At 45.5% G+C, this 23,771-nt stretch overlaps 1 protein-coding gene across 1 annotated transcript in view; it reads right to left on the bottom strand.

Annotated features, from left to right (window-relative positions):
• Window positions 1-22,284, bottom strand: part of grna.1 (granulin a, tandem duplicate 1) — a 31,677-nt gene extending 9,393 nt beyond the window's left edge. Inside the window, exons 1-4 of the mRNA XM_070880920.1 lie at window positions 22,222-22,284; window positions 20,721-20,861; window positions 9,774-10,028; window positions 5,203-5,457 (exon numbers count right to left, since the gene is read on the bottom strand). Of these exons, the coding sequence (XP_070737021.1) occupies window positions 5,203-5,457; window positions 9,774-10,028; window positions 20,721-20,861 (651 nt within the window). The 5' untranslated portion in view covers window positions 22,222-22,284. The remainder of the gene's footprint in view (window positions 1-5,202; window positions 5,458-9,773; window positions 10,029-20,720; window positions 20,862-22,221) is intronic.
• Between the last annotated feature and the right edge of the window lie 1,487 nt (window positions 22,285-23,771).

Raw genomic sequence — 23,771 nt, 5'->3', positions numbered from 1 at the left:
AGGAGAGGATATTGCCATAGTCGACATGATAAGATATGAGGATAACAACAAATCCCTGGAGAAGGCATGAGTCAAAAAGCAGGATAAATACAAACATCTTGAACCTGTAATTAAAACTTTGACAGGTGGATCTAACATCAAATTCTTTGGATTTGGATTTGGAGCAAGAAGTAAATGGGTGACACAAAACACCCTCATGAAGTTCTTCAAAATCAAAAGATATAAAGCTTTTGCCAGTCAGACCTCAAGATTAACACTTTTGTTAACAAGGGAAATTCTACAAATTTGCTGGACTCTTAATTTGCGCCATGGAAGTCAGGAATTATAAGTACATAAATGTTCTGTTATCATATTTAGAAATAGTTGTTAATTAGAAATGTTAGTTTCTTTTTGGATGTTATAAGTTAGAAATAATTGTAAACCGTATTATTAATTTAAATAAATAAATTGCAAACATCAATTGATAGCATGGGTATATGGGGCACACTGTCGAATACAACCTACACGTTGTCTCCCTGTGTGTGCTGGTTCACTGAGAATTTGCCGGCTTATGTTATCAAGAAGATGACTGAACACCTAAAAGTGGCCTCCCAGTCTGAAAAGCGTGAAAGCATCGAACATATTGGCCAAAGGTCCACTTGAGGACCAACCAACCAAGATAATCAACTCTATGACGAAGGCCTATCCAGAGCGCAGCGTGAGTTCTTGTCAAGGGAACTTAGGTGGTAAATGATCGATGTTCTTGCCCTCCAAGAAACCCATCTACCTATACCCAACCCATACCAGATTCAGATCCATGGATTCCACATGAAATAGGGTATGTCCACAGACGTCCGGGCCGAATTACCGAAGCTGAAGAAATCTCACTGACAAACAGCTCACCGTTATCCGTCATAATCAGAAAGGGCAAGCTGGAGCCTCTTGAACATCTACAAGCTGCCAACCGAGATATGGACCACCATCGTCCTACCAATCACTAACCATTTACATCAGTGATTTTAACAGCTACTACTACATGTGGGCTACCAAAAAGTAGATCGAGCACTTTAATAACTAGAAGACTGGGCGCTGAACTCTGATATTGATCTCGTCTTCGATGCCAAACAGCCATCCTTTTTCTCTGCCTGCTGGCGGAAGGAATATTCCGATGGCCCCTGTTTCACGACTGGTGACAACAAAGGATGGCAGCTCATCTGCTCCCGGAAGATTCTTAAGAACCTTCCCCACTCACAACACCGAGCCAGCATCGTACGTGTAGGGATCAAGATGCCGATAGTCACCTCGGTCCTGAAGCCAAGATGGAACGTCCGTAAGGCTTCATGGCCCACCTTCACAAGCATTGTTGAGGAAACAATCCAGAGAATACCACCATCCCCAAACAACTGCAACCGTTTTGCTCGACTGCTAAAAGTAGAGGTTGCCAGAAGCATCTCGCGCAGCTACAAGAAAGAATACGTGCCATGCTGGTCCCAGGAGAATGAGACTGTTGACAAAGTTTAATGCCACTCAAGACCCGGATACAGCAACAGCACTCATGGATTCCCTGGGGGAAGGCAGATTAATGCAATGACACGAAACCACCAAAAATCTGGATTTCTCACACTCCAGCAGGAAACCTTGGAAAGTGCTCTGCCGGCTTGGTGTTGTCTCACTGGCCCCACATGAGGTCAGTGCAGATGCCATTGCAGACTGCCTCCTAACCAACTTAAAGGTAACGACTAGCACTGAAAACAAAATGCAAAGTGAAAAAGCTGCTTAAACTCTCTCTGCAAAAAGCTGCTCCACACACCACCTTTTGAGCGAACTTCACCACCGAAGAAGTGGACACAGCGCTCACACCCACCAAGTCTGGGAAGGCCACTGGGATCAACTTAGAGTTCCTCAAGAACCAGGGCCCAAATGGACAGATGTGGCTTGCCAAACTCACCTTCAACATCTTTGACACTGGGATAATCCTGGAAATCTGGTGCCACTCCAAAGTCATTGCCATCCAAAAGCCAGGAAAATCAGCCAACGATCCCAGAAACTACCACCCCATCACCCTTTTGTCTATGGTCTACAAAGTGGTTACAAATGGCTCATCCTTAACCGGATAAAACCGGCTTTAGAAGCTGCTCTCCCAAATCAACAGGCGGGCTTCAGAAAGGGAAGAAGCTGCTCTGACCAGGTCTTTGCATTCACTGCCAACATTAAGGCAGGGTTCCAGAAGCAGCTGAAGACTGGAGCTGCCTTCATAGACTTGCATAATACACTGGCGTGAAGGTCTGCTACTGAAGCTTTCAATAATCATCCAATGCTGCAAGACTCTCAGACTTATCAACACCCTAATGAGCAACCGTAAGTTCCGTGCCTATCTTGGCGAAAAGACCAGCCGAACGCAGACACCCAACAACATTCTGCCACAGGAGTCGGTGCTTGCATCGGCCATTTTTAACATCTACACTGCACCAAATCCCGGAAGCTTGCCTATGCTGATGACATAGCACTGCTGATGCAGGCATCAATGCTAGAATAAGCAAGTAGGACACTCATAAGTGACCTGGACCTACTGGAATCTGGTGCCTCTGCCTCAAGAAAAGATAGTTGTGTCAACATTCCATCTGAACAACAACGCTGCTAGGAAAGAACTCAATGTTTCCTTCTGCAGAAGGCAACATAGCCATGAACCCTATCCAAAATACCTGGGAGTCACCCTGGACAGGACGCTCACCAATCGGCCTCATCCCAGCAACACCGGCCAAAAAGTAAGAAACAGGGTTAACATGGTCCAGAAACTTGCTGGACTGTCATGGCGGAGCACAGCCAGAACACTTTGCACCTCAGCAGTGGCCCTAGTCCAAGGACATTCTTGCTATTGAGGGAGTGCAGCGAAGATTCACCAGACTGATTCCCGGGATGGTGGGACTGACCTATCAAGAAAGACTGGATCAACTGGGCTTGTATTCACTGGAGTTCAGAAGAATGAGAGGGGACCTCATAGAAACGTTTAAAATTCTGACGGGTTTAGACAGGTTAGATGCAGGAAGAATGTTCCCAATGTTGGGGAAGTCCAGAACCAGGGGTCACAGTCTAAGGATAAGGGGTAAGCCATTTAGGACCGAGATGAGGAGAAACTTCTTCACCCAGAGAGTGGCGAACCTGTGGAATTCTCTACCACAGAAAGTAGTTGAGGCCAATTCACTAAATATATTCAAAAAGGAGTTAGATGAAGCCCTTACTACTCGGGGGATCAAGGGGTATGGCGAGAAAGCAGGAAGGAGGTACTGAAGTTTCATGTTCAGCCATGAACTCATTGAATGGTGGTGCAGGCTAGAAGGGCTGAATGGCCTGCTCCTGCACCTATTTTCTATGTTTCTATGTTTCTACTGCAGAATACTGCTCTGCCTCATGGTCCTGCAGCCACAAAGATTGTAGAGATGCAGCTAAACACCGCCATGAGGAAGGTGTCAGCGATGATCAAGTCCACTCCAACTGCATGGCTCCTGGTGCTATACCACATTGCCCCACCTGCCATTCACTGTGACGCCACCATGCTCCATGAAATGGAAACAATCATGAGTAATGTCGACTTTCCCTTTCATGAATTGAAAAACTCGCTACGAAATCACTTAAAATCACATTGGGCATTCTGGGAAACAACAGCCAATATTCACGCAGCTGGTATCGATCCACTATCCAGATGGACGGAATCGTGGATGCACACAACTTAAAAAAACAATACCTCATCACTGACCCAACAGCAGAGGTCCCTGGCTTCAACCTCTCTCAAAGACAGTGGGCAGCTCTCAACCAAATCCGCACAGGGCATGAGCCGATGTGGCCACTTGCTCCACAAGTGGAAAATGAGGGATGCCCCGAAGTGTGACTCGGGCCATGGGTCCCAGACCATGGAACACATCACATCAATTTGCCCACTGAGATCTGTTGCTCATCACATCAACCTGCCCACTAAGATCTGTTGCAGGAGGCACCTCATTTCACCACCTGGCATCTCAGGAGGCCATCGTGACACCAAAGTCATAGCCCCACCCCTATATTTTCCCAGAACCCAGTTACTCCCTTCTGCAACTCTCAGCAGCGACAATTTTCTGGATTTGACCTCGTCGATGAGCCATGTAAATATTCGGAAAGAGCACTCTTTCCAGAGTGTATTATATATAGAGGGGGGAAATAGGAAAGAACGGATAATTGTGGGCTTAATGGAGGATGAGGGCAATGGGTAAGAGGAAGTGCGCTGTGTGGGAGCAGGAGATTTAGGGATGCATGAGAAAAACTATGAATTGAAAGTGCCAGTAGACCTAAACGGAAGCAGATGGCAAAGTGGGGTGAGGCCATAATGGTGAGCGGACGCGACAGGAGAGTAGCATATAGGTAGGTGTTAGACATTGATGAAGGAGTAGAATAGAGGAGGAGAAGTCAGAAGCTAAGTGGAATTGGAGGCCTTGGAAGATTAAGGGAGAGGGGAATCGGGGTAAGCAGGCAGGGTAAGGGGCATTGGGAGTGTGGAAGAGATTAAGGGAAATAGAGGGATGTAGTACAAAAGGTATGGATGCAAGTAGCAGGCTAGGTGAATTTGAGGATGAATGAAGGAGCACGGGATTTGAAAATGAGGGGAAGAGAACAGATTTGGAATCATAAAGAAAGACGCAGGCCACAACAGGAAAGATGAGGAATGATGGTACGTGAAATGACAGGTCGTGCAAAGCAGAAGAAAAATTGGGATAAAGGGCAGTCTGGAAAGATTAACAGGTAAGGCCCAAGGCAATGCTGGTAAATGTTGTAGATTAAAAGGGATGTGTAGGAGCAGCAGCAGACTTTGAAATTTGGAGACTTGTGTGTTGTATGAAGTCAATATGTATTAATATATTGTAGTGTAGCGGCACTTAATAGGCTGCAAGAAAAATCCATTCGGACTCTGAAGCTGGAAGTCAGTCATACCAATGGCCTGCATGAGACTGCCTGCTCCATATCAGAATACACACTGGTAGGCAGTGACAAAATCAATTATTATGTACTTTCCTCCATCTGCAGTCTGCTGTGATGTTATATATCCAGGGAAAAAAAGCAAAGCTTACTTAATGAAATAAAAAATAAGGATGTGATGTCAAGTTAGTTCCCTTCCATAGTGGGGTTTCATTCAGCATAAGATAATGTGCATATAAAAGAATTATTTACATCTCAGTGGTACAGTATGTAACCTACCGCAGGATGTGGGCAGCAGCTCCAAACTCCACTCTGTGATCTACAGCATGTATTCCCATCTTGACAGTAATGTCCATTATCACAGTAAGTTACTGAGCTGTCACTGCTGATACTGTTGCTCAGAGCTTCTGTGTCCACTGTAAGAGTCTTGCTTTCCAGTGGGAGGCTGAGATATTTCAGTGCTGCGGTTGATGGAGAGAAATCACCTGTGTAGTCTTTAGGACAGCAGCGTGTACCCTCGTAACAACAGACAGTCTAAATATAAATCCATGGAAAGATTATATTAAAACTTTTTAAAGTAAATTCAGGCCGCTGGTTATACATTAGCTTAAGAACGCGATCCAAGCCCAGAAATTACCCTGTGCGATATTGCCACACAAGCACTATTGTAGTGGAGGTGTAGGTCGCCTTATCTTTAACTGGGTGATGCCTCTGTTAAAACAGCTGATATGTAATTTCACACTCGGGCATTAAGCGTTGTTAATGTAGTACAGGTATTACTCAGTTTCCTGGGTCGGGGTGTGGGGGGGGGGTGGGTGCATTTCACATACACAGTGGGCTCCAGACAAAACACTTGTCAGCAAGTGGGAGCCTCCCAGTGAAACAGAGGAAAATCCCAGTGGTGCTGCAGCAGAAGTGCCACTGCAGCACCCAATGAGGCGGCAAGTGGTGAATACATCGTGAAGACAAAATAGCCACTGCAATTTAAGGAATCAGCTAACTCTATGTAATTTTAATGCTGTGTACTAGAGTGAAATGATCCAATAAATAGTCCAGCATAGACAAAAATGTTTAATTTTTATCACAGTATCATTAACCAAAAGGTGTAATAAATCGATGAGGCAGGTTTTCAACTTGCCGCTTGGGCATAAAACTGACATTGTGGATCGGCCGCCTGGGCAGAAAGTTGAAAATCGATCCCAATGAGTCAGAGAAAAGAGATTGTGTATACTTTAGACTGCTGTATTTTAACCAAGCAACTATGCATTCACAATCTCCATAATCCTGCATTGAAATAAGCTTTGGTGAAAAAATGCATACATTTTTATAAATGAAACCGATATCTAACAGGAACAAAATCTGATACTTGGATCGGCAGGCAAGGTGGACTGATGGTCTTCTCTTGACTGACATAAGTGACTATGATACCAACATGAACTACTTGTCCCCTTGCCCCATCTACTTTATCTGGTGTCATTAGTGAAACATGTTAGGAGTAATTTTATAAGTCAACATTGTCAGTGGGGAGCCTTGCCCTGGATTCCCTGGATTATGGGGTGGCCCCAGCGGATTGGAAAGCCGCAAATGTAACGTCCCTATTTAAAAAAGGAGGCAGACAAAAAGCAGGAAACTATAGACCAGTTAGCCTAACGTCTGTCATTGGGAAAATGCTGGAGTCCATTATTAAGGAAGCAGTAGTGGGACATTTCGAAAAACATAATTCAATTAAACAGAGTTAGCATGGTTTTATGAAAGGGAAATCATGTTTGACAAATTTGCTGGAGTTCTTTGAGGATGTAACGAGCAGGGTGGATAAGGGGGAACCAGTGGATGTAGTGTATTTGGATTTCCAGAAGGCATTCGATAAGTTGCCACATAAAAGGTTACTGCACAAGATAAAAGTTCACGGGGTTGGTAGTAATATATTAGCATGGATAGAGGATAGGCTAACTAACAGAAAACAGAGAGTCGGGATGAATGGATAACTTTCCAGTTGGCAAACAGTAACTACTGGGGTGCCGCAGGAATTGGTGCTGGGGCCTCAACTATTTACAATCTATACTAATGACTTGGATGAAGGGACCGAGTGTAATGTAGCCAAGTTTGCTGATGATACAAAGATGGGTGGAAAAGCAAATCATGAGGAGGACACAAAAAATCTGCAAAGGGATATAGACAGGCTAAGTGAATGGGCAAAAATTGGCAGATGGAGCATAATGTGGGAAAATGTGTGGTTATCGACTTTGGCAGAAAAAATAGAAAAGCAAATTATAATTTAAACGGAGAAAAATTGCAAATGCTGCAGTACAGAGGGACCTGGGGGTCCTTGTGCATGAAACACAAAATGTGAGTATGCAGGTACAGCAAGTAATCAGGAAGGCAAATGGAATGTTGGCCTTTATTGCAAGGCAAATAGAGTATAAAAGCAGAGAAGTCCTGCGACAACTGTAGAGAGTATTGGTGAGGCCACACCTGGAGTACTGCCTACAGCTTTGGTCTCCATATTTAAGGAAGGATATACTTGCATTGGCGGCTGTTCAAAGAAGGTTCACTAGGTTGATTCTGGAGATGAGGGGGTTGACTTATGAAGATACGTTGGTAGATTGAGCCTATACTCATTGCAGTTCAGAAGAATGATAGGTGAACTTATCAAAACATATAAAATAATGAGGGGGCTAGATAAGATGGATGCAGAGAGGATATTTCCACTCATAGGGGAAACTAAAAGGAGGGGACAGAGTCTCAGAGTAAGGGGCCGCCCATTTAAAACTGAGATGAGGAGGAATTTCTTCTCTCAGAGGGTTGTAAATCTATGGAATTTTCTGCCCCAGAGAGCTGTGGAGGCTGGGTCCTTGAATATATTTAAGACGGAGATAGACAAATTTTTGATAAGGGAATAAAAGGTTATGAGCAACGGGCAGGGAAGTGGAGCTGAGTCCATGATCAGATCAGCCATGATCTTATTAAATGGCAGAGCAGGCTCAAGGGGCCAGGTGGCCTACTCCTGCTCCTATTTCTTATGTTCTTATGTTGCCCACAGCAGAACATGTCAGAAATTTGGGCATGTTGTACCTACGATTTTCTGACCAGAATTATTGGAACATGTTGGGAACTTGCCTAAGTTGGCAGTAAATGCTTATAAAATTACCCCTCTAGTCTATACATAAGAGTCAAAGAAAGAACAATGACCCATAATCTATATCTGCACTGGGGTTGTACTAAACCATATGGAAACAACAATGAATGAGTAGTGAATTAGCATAATGGCTACAAGATTCCTAATTGCCAATTTGGGTTGTTCTTAATTACACGTTCCAAAAAGAAGTGCTTTTTTGATTGTCAGCTCTGAACAGTAACTCTCAAATATTCAGATGTTGCCTTTCCACTGGATTCATGTACTAAGCTCTCTTCAATTACGAACATTCTGCTCCATTGCTTAGTAATCTCATCTAAGGTATGGAACCTGTCAAGAGCCCTCAACAGGATTTATTATTGCTTTCACTGGTGAGAGTTTCGCTGAGACCTTATATGAGTGATTAGAATGGAATTTCTGTAGTTGCCGGAACTCTACCAGGCCTGTCCCCTTTGTCAACAAATAGTTCTCTGTGAAATATTGAAATATGGGAGGGAATTCAGGCAGAACTGGATTCTGCCCAGTTTGCAGCCCCTGATCTGGAGATTCACTGGAATTTTGCCTTTGCTCCAGTGGGAATTCCAGGACCCTAGTGTTTAATCCAGCTACATAAAAGCTCCTGTTTGATTTCAATATTATATATCAGTCGAAAAAAAGAAGAATGTAGTAGCGTTGATTAAGCTTTCTACACAAATTGTACCTGTGGAAATTTCCTGGACAGTGTTGTAAGCTGCAACTCTGCCGGACCTCGCAGAAATTAAAATGCTGAAGCAGTGTTGTCGGGGTGTATATTAAGCTATAGGAAACCTCTAACCTGCTCTTTGGCAATCTCCATAAAATGTTTCTAATGTCCTTTCTGTTCTCTCAGCAAGGAATTTGCATGAAATCTTAACTAGCATCTGTATGCATCCTATGGTAATCTGGAGGTAATGTGATAATATGGGCGTGGAGGCCCCGACCTGCGTGAGAACACCAGAGGCAGGTGGGGGCCATAAAAGGAGCGGCGAGCGGCCTCGGGAGCAATGTGGTGGTCTCGGGGAACAGCGTGGAGGCCTCAGGGAGTGGCGTAGAGGCCTCGGGGAACAGTGTAGAGGCATGCCACTTCAGGGAGCAGCGCAAGCTGGTGCAGGAGGGCGATGGCAATGAAGAGTGACGTCATCAAGATCAAGGTCGGTGATTGGAAGGTGGGCAGATACAGCAGGAGCGGCGAGGTTGGGGCGAAGGAGCGGCGAGAGACTGTAGAGGGATGTGATCGGGGCCCAGGGGAGGCATGACTTCGGGGGCAGGTGCCCAGGGGCAGCACGGGCCAGCCCACACTGCGATATTTGCGCACACTAGATCCGTGCAGCAGAGCTGGTCTCCAGTTGTCTTGGGTTATCCTTGCCACTGGACCAAGACCTACCTCTGTCAAGCCCGTGTGGTGGCTGGTGTGCAACAGCCACCACACATTAAAAAAATCCACGCACAGTTATCTTCCACCCTTCAAGATGTAGTTCAGGTCCTTCATAGAAACACCTGTGAACTCATCCTATTTTGGCGTGGAAGCAAGTCATCCTTATTTCAAGGGACTGCCTATGAGTGAGATGGTACTCTACAAAGAAGGATATTGAACTGGTTTTAATGTTATAAATATGAGTGTGATAACAACTCCTGTACTGTGGAAGTGATATACAACATATAAAAAAGCAAATTTATAAATCATTAGTATGTAACCTACCGCAGGCTGTGGACAGTAGCTCCAACCTCCACTCTGTAATCTACAGCATGTTTTCCCATTTTGACAGGAATATACATTTTCACGATGAATTACTGAACTGTCACTGCTGACACTGTTGCTCAGAGCTTGTGTGTCCACTGTAAGGGTCTTGCTTTCCAGTGGGAGGCCTAGATATTCCAGTGCCATGGTTGATGGAGAGAAATCACCTGTGTAGTCTTTAGGGCAGCAGCTTGTACCCTTGTAACAACAGACAGTCTAAATATAAATTCAGGGATATATTATTATTAAAACTTCGTGAAGTCAATTCAGGATGCTGCTTATACAACAGAACTAGCTTAAGAATGCGATCCAAGCCTAGAAATTACCCTGTGCGATATTGCCACACAAGCACCATTGTAGCGGAGGTGTTAGTTGCCTTATTTTTAACTGGGTGATACCTCTGTTAAAACAGCTGATATGTAATTTCACACTCGGCCATTAAGTGTTGTTAATGTAGAATTACTCAATTTCCAGGGTCAGAGGGCATTTCGCATGCACGGTGGGCTCCCAACAGAACACTTGTTAGCAAGAGGGAGATTCCCAGTGAAACAGAGGAAAATCCGAGTGGTGCTGCAGCAGAAGTGCCACTGCAGCACCCAAAGATGCAGCAAGTGGCTAATGCATCGTGATGACAAAATAGCCACTGCAATTTGAGGAATCAGTTAACTCTATGTAATTTTAATGCTGTGTACTAGAGTGAAATGATCCAATAATCCACCATAGACAAAAATGCTTTATTTTTGTCACAGTATCATTAACCAAAAGTGTAATAAATCAATGAGGCAGGTTTTCAACTTGCCGCTTGGGCATAAAACTGACATTGTGGATCGGCCGCCCGGGTTAAGCAGCATCTGTGGAATGAGAGGTAGAGTTAACCTTTCAGGTCGATGACTCTTCGTCGGAACTGGCGACTAATCGAAATGAACAGAGAGTTCATTTTGCCAGTTCTGACGAAAGGTCATGGACCTGAAACGTTACCTCTGTTTCCCTCTCCACAGATGCTGCCTGACCTGCTGAGATTTCCAGCATTTTCTGTTTTTATTTCAGATTCCAACATTCGCAGTATTTTGCTTTTGTGTTGGAGAATGTTGTTAAACTGGTTTTAATGTTGAAAAAATGTGTGATAATAAGATAGTTCCCCTGTACTGTGGAGGTTTTATACAACATATAAAAAAACTAATTTAAAAAGGATCATTTATATTTCTGTTTTACAGTTTGTAACCTACCATAGACAGGCTAAGTGAGTGGGCAAAACTTTGGCAGATGGAGTATAATGTGGGAAAATGTAAGGTTATCTACTTTGGCAGAAAAAATAGAAAAGAAAATTATAATTTAAATGGAAAAAAATTGCAAAATGCTGCAGTACAGAGAGACCTGAGGGTCCTTGTGCATGAAACACAAAAAGTGAGTATGCAGGTACAGCAAGTAATCAGGAAGGCAAATTGAATGTTGGCCTTTATTGCAAGGTGGATAGAGTATAAAAGCAGAGAAGTCCTGCTACAACTATACAGGGTATTGGTGAGGCCACACCTGGAGTACTGCGTACAGTTTTGGTCTCTGTATTTAAGGAAGGATATACTTGCATTGGAGGCTGTTCAGAGAACGTTCACTCGGTTGATTCCGGAGATGAGGTGGTTGACTTATGAGGATAGGTTGAGTAGGTTGGGCCTGTACCCATTGGAATTCAGAAGAATGAGAGGTGATCTTATTGAAACTTATAAGATAATGAGGGGGCTTGACAATAGATGCAGAGAGGATATTTCCACTCATAGGGGAAACTAAAACTAGGGGACATAATCTTAGAATAAGGGGCCGCCCATTTAAAACTGAAATGAGGAGAAATTTCTTCTCTCAGAGGATTGTAAATCTATGGAATTCTCTGCCCCAGAAAGCTGTGGAGGCTGGGTCCTTGAATATATTTAAGGCGGAGATAGACAGATTTTTGAGTAATAAGGGAGTAAAGGGTTATGGGGAGTGGGCCGGGAAGTGGAGTGAGTCCGTGATCAGATCAGCCATGATCTTATTGAATGATGGAGCAGGCTCGTGGGACAAAATGGCCTGCTCCTGCTCCTATTTCTTATGTTATTATGTTATGCATTTTTACAGTGAATTATTGAGCTGTTACTGCTGACACTGTTGCTCAGAGCTTCTGTGTCCACTGTATGGGGTAGAAATTCTCTCCCGCCGGAAACCTGGCGCACCTACCGTTTTCAAAGTGTTTTTACCGTTGCGCCAGACAAGTTGGACTCTTGATCGATTTTCAGCTCTTTGGCAATTTTTTTGGAGAGGACTGGAAGCTGGTCAAAATGGGGGCGGAAGTGCAGCGTAAGTACCCTAGAGGGGCGGACGTGGGGGCGGGACAGAGTCTCCGCTGCTGTCAGTCAGCGGTGGAGCGATGCTGACGTCAGTACTCATGTGCGTCACCACATCTCTCCCCTCATTTAAAGGGGAGAGAACCACCGACTATTTAGCTTCATCCCACTGGGCCACCAGGAAGGGTTTCGGCCTGTTGACAGCCCGGCCGAACCCGGGGTCATAATTGTCCGGCCGATCGGTAAGTCGACCGGCAAAAAAAAAGATGACAGAAAATGCTGTCGGGGCACCGTGCGGCAGATCTATTTTTCCAGCTAAATTTTGTGGGGGGGGTGCCATGGAGGTGCGGGAGATCAGCGCTGCATGCTTTGATGACGCACTTAGGACGGTCGGCAGCAGCGGGGGCCACCCGAAAAATCGCCGAGGCGGATTTCAATCGTGGCAGCCATTGGACCGGAAGTCAACGGCTGCTCGACTCCGTCGCCTGGCTGCCACTTTCTGGTGGTAAGAGGCCTTTTTGGGAGGCTGAATTTCATAGAAACATAACATAGAAACATAGAAAATAAGTGCAGGAGTAGGCCATTCGGCCCTTCGAGCCTGCACCACCATTCAGTGAGTTCATGGCTGAACATGCAACTTCAGTACCCCATTCCTGCTTTCTCGCCATACCCCTTGATCCCCTAAGTGTCTGTGTGCACCCTTTGCGCAGGTTAAAGTAGAATGGTCAGAGATGCAGCCAACTGAACAGCAAATGGGAAGCACAACAAGCTAACTCAATGTGAAAACAGAATAAAATAACTCATTGCTTTGAAATATGTCAACTTACAATGAGTGCTGCTCTGGAAAAATATATAGATGTTGCTGTTCTGTGATTACTTAGGCCCAGAAATCCCGGTCGGCTGCTTCCCGTGTGCGATCGGGTAAAAAACTTTAAAAAATACACTTACCTGAAGGCCACGTGATTTCCCAGTCCTGAGGCCTATACTGACTGCGTGTTGGAGTGCGTGCACGTCAGGACATGCGCAGGGCTAGAGCTGCAGTCACATGACTCTGGGCAGCCAATCAGATAAAGTATGTTCTTATTCATAATAATGGGAACACCGTAAGTTGGAGTTCCCATTATTATGAATGAGAATCTCCCGCCCCCCCCAACACATAAAACATGAATTAAAAACTGAAAAAATACACTATATATTTAACATTAATTTAAATTAAAGTTATTTATGTATTGCAGGTACAGCGTCCAAAATTCGGAGTTTTGGAATCTGGAATGTTCCGGAATCCGGACCAATTGGTGGCAGGGTCGTCCCGAATCCGTAAAATGTTCCAGAATCTGGACCCTCCGACCCTGCCAACCTCAGAGCCCCACCGCTGCCCAATCTCGGGCCTCACCTCCATCACCTTGCCCCGCTCGCCGCTGCTGCCCTTACCTTGGAACCCCGTCGCTGCCCGACCTCGGGCCTCACCTTCCCGCCGCTGCCCTTACCCCGCTACCGCTCGCCTCACCCGCCGCCGATGCCCTTATCTCGGGGCCTCCTCACCGGCCCGCCTCAACACCTCCTCTGCGATGGGGCCCGCCCGAACAGCTCCATGGTGGCAGGGCCCCACCCAAACAGCTCAACGACGGCGGGGCCCGCCCAAACAGCTCCTGGATGGCGGGGCCCGCCCGAACAGCTCCTGGATGGCGGGGCCCGCCCGAACAGCTCCTGGATGGCGGGGCCCGCCCGAACAGCTCCTGGATGGCGGGGCCCGCCCGAACAGCTCCTGGATGGCGGGGCCCGCCCGAACAGCTCCTGGATGGCGGGGCCCGCCCGAACAGTTCCATGGCGGCAGGGCCCCACCCAAACAGCTCAACAATGGCGGGGCCCGCCCAAACAGCTCCTGGATGGCGGGGCCAGCCCGAACACTTCCTTAGCGGCGGGGATCCACCCGAACAGCTCCTCCTTGGCGGGACCCACCCGAACAGCTCCTCCTTGGCGGGACCCACCCGAACAGCTCCTCCTTGGCAGGACCCGCCTGAACACTTCCTCGACGGCGGGGCCCGCCCGAACAGCTCCTCCATGGCGGGGCCCACCCGGTAACTTCCTCAGCGGCGATGACCCGCCTGAACAGCTCCAAGGCGGTGGGTCCGGTGGCCCAAATAGCTCCTTGGCGGCGACCCACCCCTTTCTGACATTCCAAAATCTGGAACTACCCGAACCTGGGGTCAGGTGTTTCCGGATTCGTGACGTCAGAAAGACTATTCAAAGTCTGGAAAAATGCCGAATCCGTGACAGCCTTGGTCCCGAGGGTTCCGGATTCTGGACGCTGCACCTGTATTAAAAATATATATTTTTCCGATTTTTTTTTTTACAAAGTTTTTAAAATTATGCTTTAAAATAAATTTAATGTAGTGGGCAGGGTTTTTAAAAAATAAAATGTGTTTTTTATATTTTATTTTTTATGTTTTAAGTGAGTTTTAAAACTCTTACGCCTGTAAAAGTAGGCTATGCGCCTGCTTTTATCAGGCGCAAGAGTTTTCAGGTTATTTGCTGGGCAAGATATGGATAAATACCGCAGTCTTGCTCATGCAAATGTCCTGGCTGCCGAGATATGGAAGATCTGTCAAGCTTCAGCTTGATAGATCGGAAAAGCCGGTTTTCAGCGCTTGCGCTTTGTGCGCTGAAAATCGGCTTTTGGGATGCCTTCCCGGGTCCGTACACACTCAGTAAACTAAAAAATCTGGAAATATGAAGTAAAAACAGAAAATGCTGTTTTGTGTTTATTTTGTGTTTTACATATTGATGAATGTAGGATAATATTATGTTAAACTGTTCATTTGCTTACTTTATGTAAATAAATCAACATATTGGTTCAAAACCTGTGTCTTGAATTGGTATGAATGTTTAACCAGTCCATTGTACTGAGAAATGGAAGAATTCACATGATAGCTCAAGGTACATTTCAGTAACTGGTACACGGAGCAAGGGTTCTATGTTACAATTTTTTGGCCATGCTATTGGTTACTTAGATATTGGGCAGAGTTAGTAGGAGACCATTTATGCGAGTGACTAATGATACTGAATCCCCCAAAAATCAATAATTAAAATCCCAAAACATGAAAGGTAGAATGTAGCAACTGACCGATTTAATTGCCTGGGAATGGATTTTTCAAATGGAAGATGAAAGTGTTGGATGATGTACTGAAAGCGTCTCAGTGAAACTGTGAAAACTTGTTAGGAATACAAAAGCTAAGCAAACAAGAAAATTAGTGAGACCAGTGTAAAAAACAAGCTTTAGAAAGTATTTTGTCTTTCTACATCTATTTACAGCCTGACTAAGATAAGCCTTGTACAAAATTCTGCACTCTTCACTTCTTTCCAACAAAAATTTCATTCAAGGGCCATTAGACCCATTGACTGCTTTTTTTAACTAGCTTTCAGCATAATAGACCTGCTTTGTAGGGGAAGAGAGTGTTCATTGTAATAATATTTGAATATATTGTAAAGCATCTTGAGAAGTTAAAAACAGAAAATTAATTATAAGAATGCAATTGTGATTTTCTATAGAATTCCATTTTGGGGGAATGTCTTGTTTTAAAAAAACACCTTCTACAGCTTCCACTAAGGTAATACTATTCTTCTCTGCAGGATGTAGAATTTAACTTGCCAATAAGGGAAATCTAAAAGAAAGTGATACTGATCCTATACAGGTTCTTCTCTATTTGGAGCACTGTGTGCAGTTCTGGGTGTCATATTACAGGAACGACATCACGGCATTAGAATAAGTGTATCAACAGCCTTGCCGTCCGATACTTGACATCAGACATCTGAGCGACCAGGACAGACTATCGGTGCTACGTTCGTTTATGTAAGAGAAGATTAAGAGTGGATCTTATTGTAGTATTCAATACCCTTAAGATAATTGACAAGTTAAATCCTCAGAAACTGTTTACCATGGTCCCAAGAATGACAACAATGGGAAACTGTATGAAACTCAGAAGGTGAATGGATAATCATTTCACACACAGTGATGAATGTTTGGAATGGACTTTCCATGGAGGCAATCTGTGCTAATAACACCAGTCATTTTATGAAGGAATTGGAAAGGCCCTTGTCATGAAATTCAGTTGAGGGATGTAGGCAGTGAACTGTGTTTTCTGTGGGACTGGCCAGATGAACTATAATGTGTTTTCTGGTAATGCACATTCTGGTTATGTTTCTATGTTTTTATATGCCTAATAATTCAAGATTGAGCAGTCACAAGGTGGCTGTCATTATCTTCACTGTGAGGGACTATTGCCGAATCAGGTAACAATGAAGAAGAAGGTGTGAAAAAATGAAGCATTTTTCTATGAGCTGTAGCATAGTATTGTTTTTTAATTCTCTCACAGTACACAAAGGATTACAAATCTGCTTCACTCATTGCTTCATTCATTACTCATTGATTCATTGTGACATTGACGAGGTGATATTAGTATGGATTGATAAAGTCGCACACATGGGCCGGAATATTCCCAGCCCTGTGAGTGCAAGTTTGGAGGTGGGCCTACTGTCAAAATGGCCCTAATTGACAGTGAGTCGCGGTCTCCTCTGAACCCACCTCCGTGTGACTTTCTGACCTATCAGATCTGCGTTCGGGAAGCAGACCCGACACCAAGCGGCGGGACTGGTAATTAACATCATTAAAAGGTACTTAAATGCTGGTTATCATCATCATAGGCAGGGTCTCGAAGTCGAGGATGACTTGCTTCCACATTAAAAATGAGTTCTCAAATGACTGATAAGTCCAATGTGGGAACTACAGTCTCTGTCACAGGTTGGACACACAGTGGTTGAAAGGACGTTGGTTGAAGTGCCGCTTTGTTGAAGTGCTTGGGTTGTCGTGCGCTCCTTCGGCCGTTTGCAATTGGTCTCTGCTTGCTCCCGGTGAAGAGACTCGAGGTGTTCGGTGCCTTCCAGGATTATTCTCTTCTACTTTGAGTGATCTTGCGCCAGGGATTCCCAGGTTTCGGTGGGGACGTTGAACTTCTTCAAGAATGCCTTGAGGGTGTCCTTGAAGTGTTTCCTCTGCCTACCTGGGGCTCGTTTGCCGTGTCGGAGCTCCGAGTCGAGCGCTTGCTTTGGGAGTCTCATATCAGGCATATGGACGATGTGGCCCATCCATCAGAGCTGATTGAGCGTTGTCAATGCTGAGGATGTTGGCCTGGGTGCGAACACTGACGTTGATGCGCCTATTCTGCCAATGGATTTGCAGGATCTTCCGGAGGAAGCGTTGGTGATACTTCTCCAGTGCTTTGATGTGCCTGCTGTCTATAGTCCATGTCTCAGAAGCATATATGAGGGCAGGTATCACTACTGCTCTGTAGACCATGAGCTTTGTGCCAATTTTAAGGTTCAAACACTCTCTTCCTTAGGCGACCAAAGGCTGCACTGGCACACTGAAGGCGGTGTTGGACCTCGTCACCGATGTCTGCCCTCGTTGACAGTAGGCTCCCGAGGTATGGAAAATGGTCTATGTTGTCCAAGGCCTCATCAAGGATTTTGATAATCGGAGCGGGGTGGGGGGGCAGTGCTATGTGGCGGGGGCAGGTTGACAGAGCACCTTTGTTTTACAGCTGTTTAGTATAAGGCCAATGCTCTCGTTCGCTACGGTGAATGTGTTGACGATGGTTTGGAGTTCGTCCTCCGAGTGCGCGCATACGCAAGCATCATCTGCATATTGTAATTCAATGACAGAGGATGATACGGCCTTGGATCTGGTCTGAAGGCGACGGAGGTTGAACAGTTTCCCTTTTGTTCTATAGATTATTTCTACTTCAGCGGGAAGCTTACTGACAGTGAGCTGTAGCACTGCAGCAAGGAAGATCGAGAAGAGCGTTAGCGCAATGGCACAGCCTTGCTTCACCTCGGTTCGTACATGAATTGTGTCTGTGGTGGATCCGTTGGTCAGGATCACGGCTTGCATGTCATCATGAAACAAGCGGAGGATGGTGACAAATTTTTGAGGACAGCCGAATTTGAACAGTACGCTCTATAATCCCTCACGATTGACAGTGTCAAAGGCCTTTGTCAGGTCAAAGAAAGCCATGTACAGAGGTAGATATAGTTCCCTGCATTTCTCTTGAATTTGTCACGCAGTGAAGATCATGTCCATTGTGCCCCTTAGTGGGCGGAATCCACATTGCGACTCTGTGAGGAGCTCTTCTGCCACAGGGAGAAGGTGATTGAGGAGGATTCTTGCAATAACGTTCCCTGTGATAGATAGCAGGGAAATTCCTCTGTAGTTACCGCAATCGGACTTATCCCCTTTCTTGAAGATGGTCACAATTACGGCGCCTCTGAGATCCCCTGGCATGCTTTTCTCCTTCCAAATAAGAGAAATTACCTCATGGACTTGCGCCAAAAGTGCTTCTACACCTTGTTTTAGTGCTTCGGTGGATATTCCATCTGCTCCTGAGGCCTTGTTCTTTAGTTGTTGAATGGCCTTTTCAACCTCATGCAAGTTTGGGGCTGTACTGAGATGATGGCGTGTAGCATGCTGTGGGATAGAATCGAGTACACTCACGTCGAAGACAGAGTCTTGGTTAAGGAGATCTTCAAAGTGCTCCTTCCAGCGAGTACTGACTGCCTCTCTGTCCTTGATTAAAACTTCTCCGTTCTTCGACCGCAATGGGCTGGACCTTGGGTGCTTGGGCCGTAGGTGGTCTTTACTGCACTGAAGAATCCATGCACGTGGTGGTTGTCAGCTAGTTGCTGGATCTCCTGCGCTTTCTCCACCTACCATCTGTCCTTTAGATCGCGAGTTTTTTAATGGAGCTCAGTCTTCAGATGTCTGTAGATCTGCTTTCTTGCACTCGAGTTGTCTTGCTGTTTCCAGTTCAAGAATGCCTTGCGCTTGCACCTTATTAACTCCTGCATCTCCTGGTTGTTCTCATCGCTTGTTAAGAGGCTTAAAAGCAGGCACGTTTTACCCACCTTTTGATGGGTTTACCATGCCTCAGAGAATACGCCAGGTAAGTGGAGTTGGGTTCTCAGTGACTCTCCATTGCTTTGACTAGTTGACAACTGCAGAAGTGGTATAAAAGCTACCATGTCACACATGTTCACTTTCCAATGTCAGAAGCTGAAGCCTTAAGGTTTTGGAAGAGACTTTTGAGCTGTATACACTTTGGAAGTGTTTGCAGTGAATTTTCTATTCACTAGGTGAGCAACCTCGCTCACCATTGACAGGGCGCTACTGTCATCTCAACCTCACCTGCCATCTATTCCAGCAGCATCAGTGCCCTGGAAAAAATCTCACCTTGGTCCTTAGAATCTCACCACAATCAGCCCCAACACCAACATCACTAAACACACCAGCTTCACCACCAACAAAAACAACCTTCTCCGCAATCACCTGATGCTGTACAGGACATAGGCCATCAGCAGCTGCCCAGGAGGCCTATGATGGACTCACCATGGCCACATTTACTTCACTTCACACTGTACACTCTTGCTGCCACCTACTGGCTGAGATTTCGCCAACAGAGGTGAGTTTGATGCAGGCAGCATTGGTGCAGCGTGGGAAACCCGCTCCGAAGTGCAGTCCGCCCTCTCCCTTTAATCAATCCGTATTGAGCTACACATTGCAGAGGAGGGCACAAGCAGGGATTTCATCTGGAGGAGCTGGCTGCAGTGGCGCAAACCTTTCAATGATCTCAGTAGATCACGAAATGTAGACCAAGAATGCAAAGTCCTGAAAATAAAGATTTCAATGTTTGACAGCGCATTCACTTTACATCAGCATTGGCGATAATACCCAAGTGCCTACCCTTTTGTGTTGTTATTTGGTATGATTGGACAAGGATGATGGTGAGTATGAGGGGTGGCTAGTGAAATGGGGATCTGATAATGTAGATAGGAAGAGGGATGGGTGGAGGTGCAAGGTATGTTGGTGTGAGTAGGGATGTGCAGGGTAGAGTCGGGAAGGCAGACTAATGGGGATGTGATGAGTGGCACAGCAGGATGATGTTGAGTGTGGTTTTGCAGTAACGTTTCATGATCTACTGAAATCATTGAAAGGTTTGCGCCACTGTAGCTTAGTCCTCCTGACGACATCCCTGCTTGTGCCCTCCTGCACAATGTGCAACCAGGCTGCATTGGTGTTCTGGGGAGGTCGCTTCCGTCCATGTGAAGGGAAGAGGACCTCCCTGCATGCTGTGACTCCCTCTGCATCTAGAGGGAGTCATGAGAGAGCCTGGGTGCAGCTGTGCACCTCTGTACAGTGCTTGTCAGTGTTGGCAGCACCTCAATGCTGCAGAACAATAATAGAAGAACTATCAAAATCATTGTGGGCATGATCCCTTTAAGGAAACCAGCTGATGATGCATCATCAAATTACATCATCAGACTAACTTCCTATTAATTGGCCAGCTTAACAAACCCCATCATCAGAAGATTTGGGACAGAGAGTGGGCTCGAGTCGGGAGCCGGCTTACCACATGCCACCAACCCCGACGGCATCTATCCCGCCGTGTCTGGGAAATCGCGGCCATGGTCTATGTAAGCAGAAGCGATCCATGGCCAACTCATGTATGATTAAATTAATCTTTTCTATTTAATATTTGTTCCATACCTTTTCCATAGGGCAACAGGCATAATTACCGGTTTGAAGTTTACAACATGTTGATTGATCTGGACAAGGACTTCCATCTGGACACTCCATTGCAGCAGAAGCCAAGTTTTCCAGCAGCAGAATTGTTATCAGCGGCCACATCTGAATGAAATAAAGACCATAAGGTAGTGAGGCATCCTCAGTGAATGCGTCTTATAGATTTATATTGTTTATGGATTTTGGATATTTTCAGCACAAAGCAAATATGAATTAATCATAAAACTGGCACATTTTAGATTACATTGGGATGTAGCTCATTTTAGCAATCTTCCCTGGAGAACAGCTTCAAGTTAGAAAGAAAGGCTTGATTTTATATAATGCCTTATCGTGCCACTATACCTTAAAGAACTTTAAATAATTAATTACTTTTTGGAGTGCAGTCACTGCTTTGTCAGCACACACAGTCTAAGTGAGCCTGTCTCTCTTTCAGAGATCAACCCACCTACCAATTCTCAAAGTACAGGTTGAACCTCTCTAGTTCGGGACCCTTTGGTCTGGCAACCTCCCTGGTCCAACATCATTCCCGGCGGGGGGTCGCGACCCACGCTGTGTCCTGGGGCTGGCTGCTCCTCTTCTCTCCGCTGCCTCCAGTGTTCTCTCCTCGGTCGGGTCGGAGAGTTGTCAGCAGTACCCGGTAAGTTTTTAATGTAATGGGTCATTTCAGGCGGAGACACCAACTCTCGGAGCAGCAGGGTCAATGTGTACCTGTGGGGCACATCAGTGAAGTGCCACCGTGGGCTGCAGGTCAGCCGAGAAAGATCGGCAGTGTTTACAGCGGAGTATAAATCCTTCCAACTGATGTAAAGTCCAATATGTGATCTTGAGAGTTTGTTTTAGATGACCGATCTTCATTGTTTTAGGCATTAGTTCAGAGAGCCTGCAATACTTCAACCAACTTTGTCCTCTCAACTACAAAACATGTCTAATCATCAATATCAGTTTTTAAACAAATAAAAAAATAATCAATCCTGTATGATTCACACATAAAAAGAGAAATGGATGGATGGATTCTAGTTGGATTAAAACATAATGGGCCCAAGTTTCAACTGGATTTGCTCCTATTTTTTTGGAGCAACTAGTTTTTTTTGGAATATCCTAGAAATTGCAATTCTCCACATTTAGTTTGCTCCAGTTTCAATGAGTTAGTTTAGTTTAGTTTCGTTTTAGTTCAATTTTTTTTCAAAAGGGGGTGTGTCCAGCCACTTACGCCTGTTTTGCAAGTTTAGACTGCGAAAAGTTACTCCAAACTAACTTAGAACGGAGTAAGTGTCCACTTTTGTATGCCACGAAAAACCTTGTGTAGAGTTAAGAAATCAGCGCAGCTAGCCAGAGATGGGGAGGGGAGAGGGGTGGGAAGAGAGAGCACTTAGGACCTTCACTTTTAAAAATAAAGAACCATTCTCAATGAATAAAAAATTAAAAAAATCAATAAATCAATAATTAAGAAATTAAAAGTTCGTACCTCAGCTACCCATTCGGGAGCACTGGGAGCCTTCCAGCAATGCACACAACAGCAAGCAGACGCAGCCCATACACACAGGCAGCAAGCAGCGGCAAGCCACTCGGCCAGGGATAGGGTCGTGAGCGCGGCGGGGGAGGGGGGAGGAGAGGAGGAGGGAGGGGGTTGGAGGGAGGGGAGGGGGAGAGGGGGCAACGTTAAATAGACGAGCCTGCCCAGGTCCCATCCTACTCACGTCTTGCCCCCAATCTCTTTGCTTTCCTGCTACCCCCGCCCCTCCGAACATCTCCGAGACAGAGCCAAGGAACATTTGATGGCCTCAGTCAGTGAGAGCAATCGACATCTTCCTTCTTGATGGTCACTTTCGCCAGCTCCTTCCTTTCTTGTTTGCCGTCTCCAGGTCCGAGCTCAGGATCTCCATCTCCTCCTCCGTATAGTCGATCACCCGCTCCAGGAGCCCATTCGGCCAGGGCTTCGGGCCCCTCCCACACAGCCTGCAGCACACGCACACAAAATCTGGGGGCCAGGAGCTAATGCGCACAGGCACAGACTTCACTGCGCACACACTCAGCTGCCAGCAGTTTTTTAGGCGCAGGGCTGTAGCTCTGCCCCCCGCTGTTGCTGACACGCTGCACCGAGGCCACTAGTGGCCTCATGGAAGTTGAGAATAGCAAGGTAGGAAACAGGCGCGCTTTTTATTCCAAGAAATCGGCAATCTCTCAGAGGTGTGCCATTCTAATCCTCAACTGAAACTTGGGCCCTATAAAACTATACGTGGATTTATTTCACAAACTCATTTTGCTCAGTGGTAATGAAACACGATTGGCACTGATGATTAAAGCAATGCACTTCAACATGCAGGTCGGACACATCCCCGCCAGCTCTCCTATCTGTGTAGTACATTCGAATGAAATCAAATTAAATAAACAAGCATACAGCTAGTTAACACCATGGTCTGTATTCCCTACAGATTCTCCACAAGTCGTGTTTCATTACCACAACGCTAGGGTCAGTGTGATCTCCCGTGGTCCGGAAAATCCTCTGGTCTGGCAGTGGTCAGGTCCCAAGGGTACCGGACTGGAGAGGTCCAATCTGTATTTCTTAAACTCTTCTCTCTCTAGAAATGCATTTAATTGTCCTTTCAATGCATTTACAAGGCTCAAAAATCACAGTTAATCCTATTGCCATAAGCAAATGGACAGAACTGATCAGACGCCAGCAAACCATTAGATGAAGTAATACTGATTATCAAATGTGAACTGCAAGAATGAACCATTTAAACAGCTGAAATAACTTATGGACTCCAGAAGAGCTTTTACTGAACATCCTTCCTTTCAAAGTAGTGTTTCAGACAGAGAAAGGCATCTGTCTTCACCAAGGAAGAGGATGCTGACATAGACATAGCGAAGGAGGAGGTAGTGGAGACACTTGATAGGATAAAAATTGATAAAAAAGAGGAATTAGAAAGGCCGGCTATACTTAAAGTAGATAAATCACCAGAAGCAGATGGGATACATCCTAGGATGCTGAAGGAATTGAAGGCAAAAATCGTG

This window comes from Pristiophorus japonicus, chromosome 5, assembly GCF_044704955.1.
Source record: "Pristiophorus japonicus isolate sPriJap1 chromosome 5, sPriJap1.hap1, whole genome shotgun sequence".
In the NCBI taxonomy this organism is placed as follows: domain Eukaryota; kingdom Metazoa; phylum Chordata; class Chondrichthyes; family Pristiophoridae; genus Pristiophorus; species Pristiophorus japonicus.
Note: the sequence above shows the minus strand (reverse complement) of the source record. Positions and strands in the feature narration are given on the sequence as shown.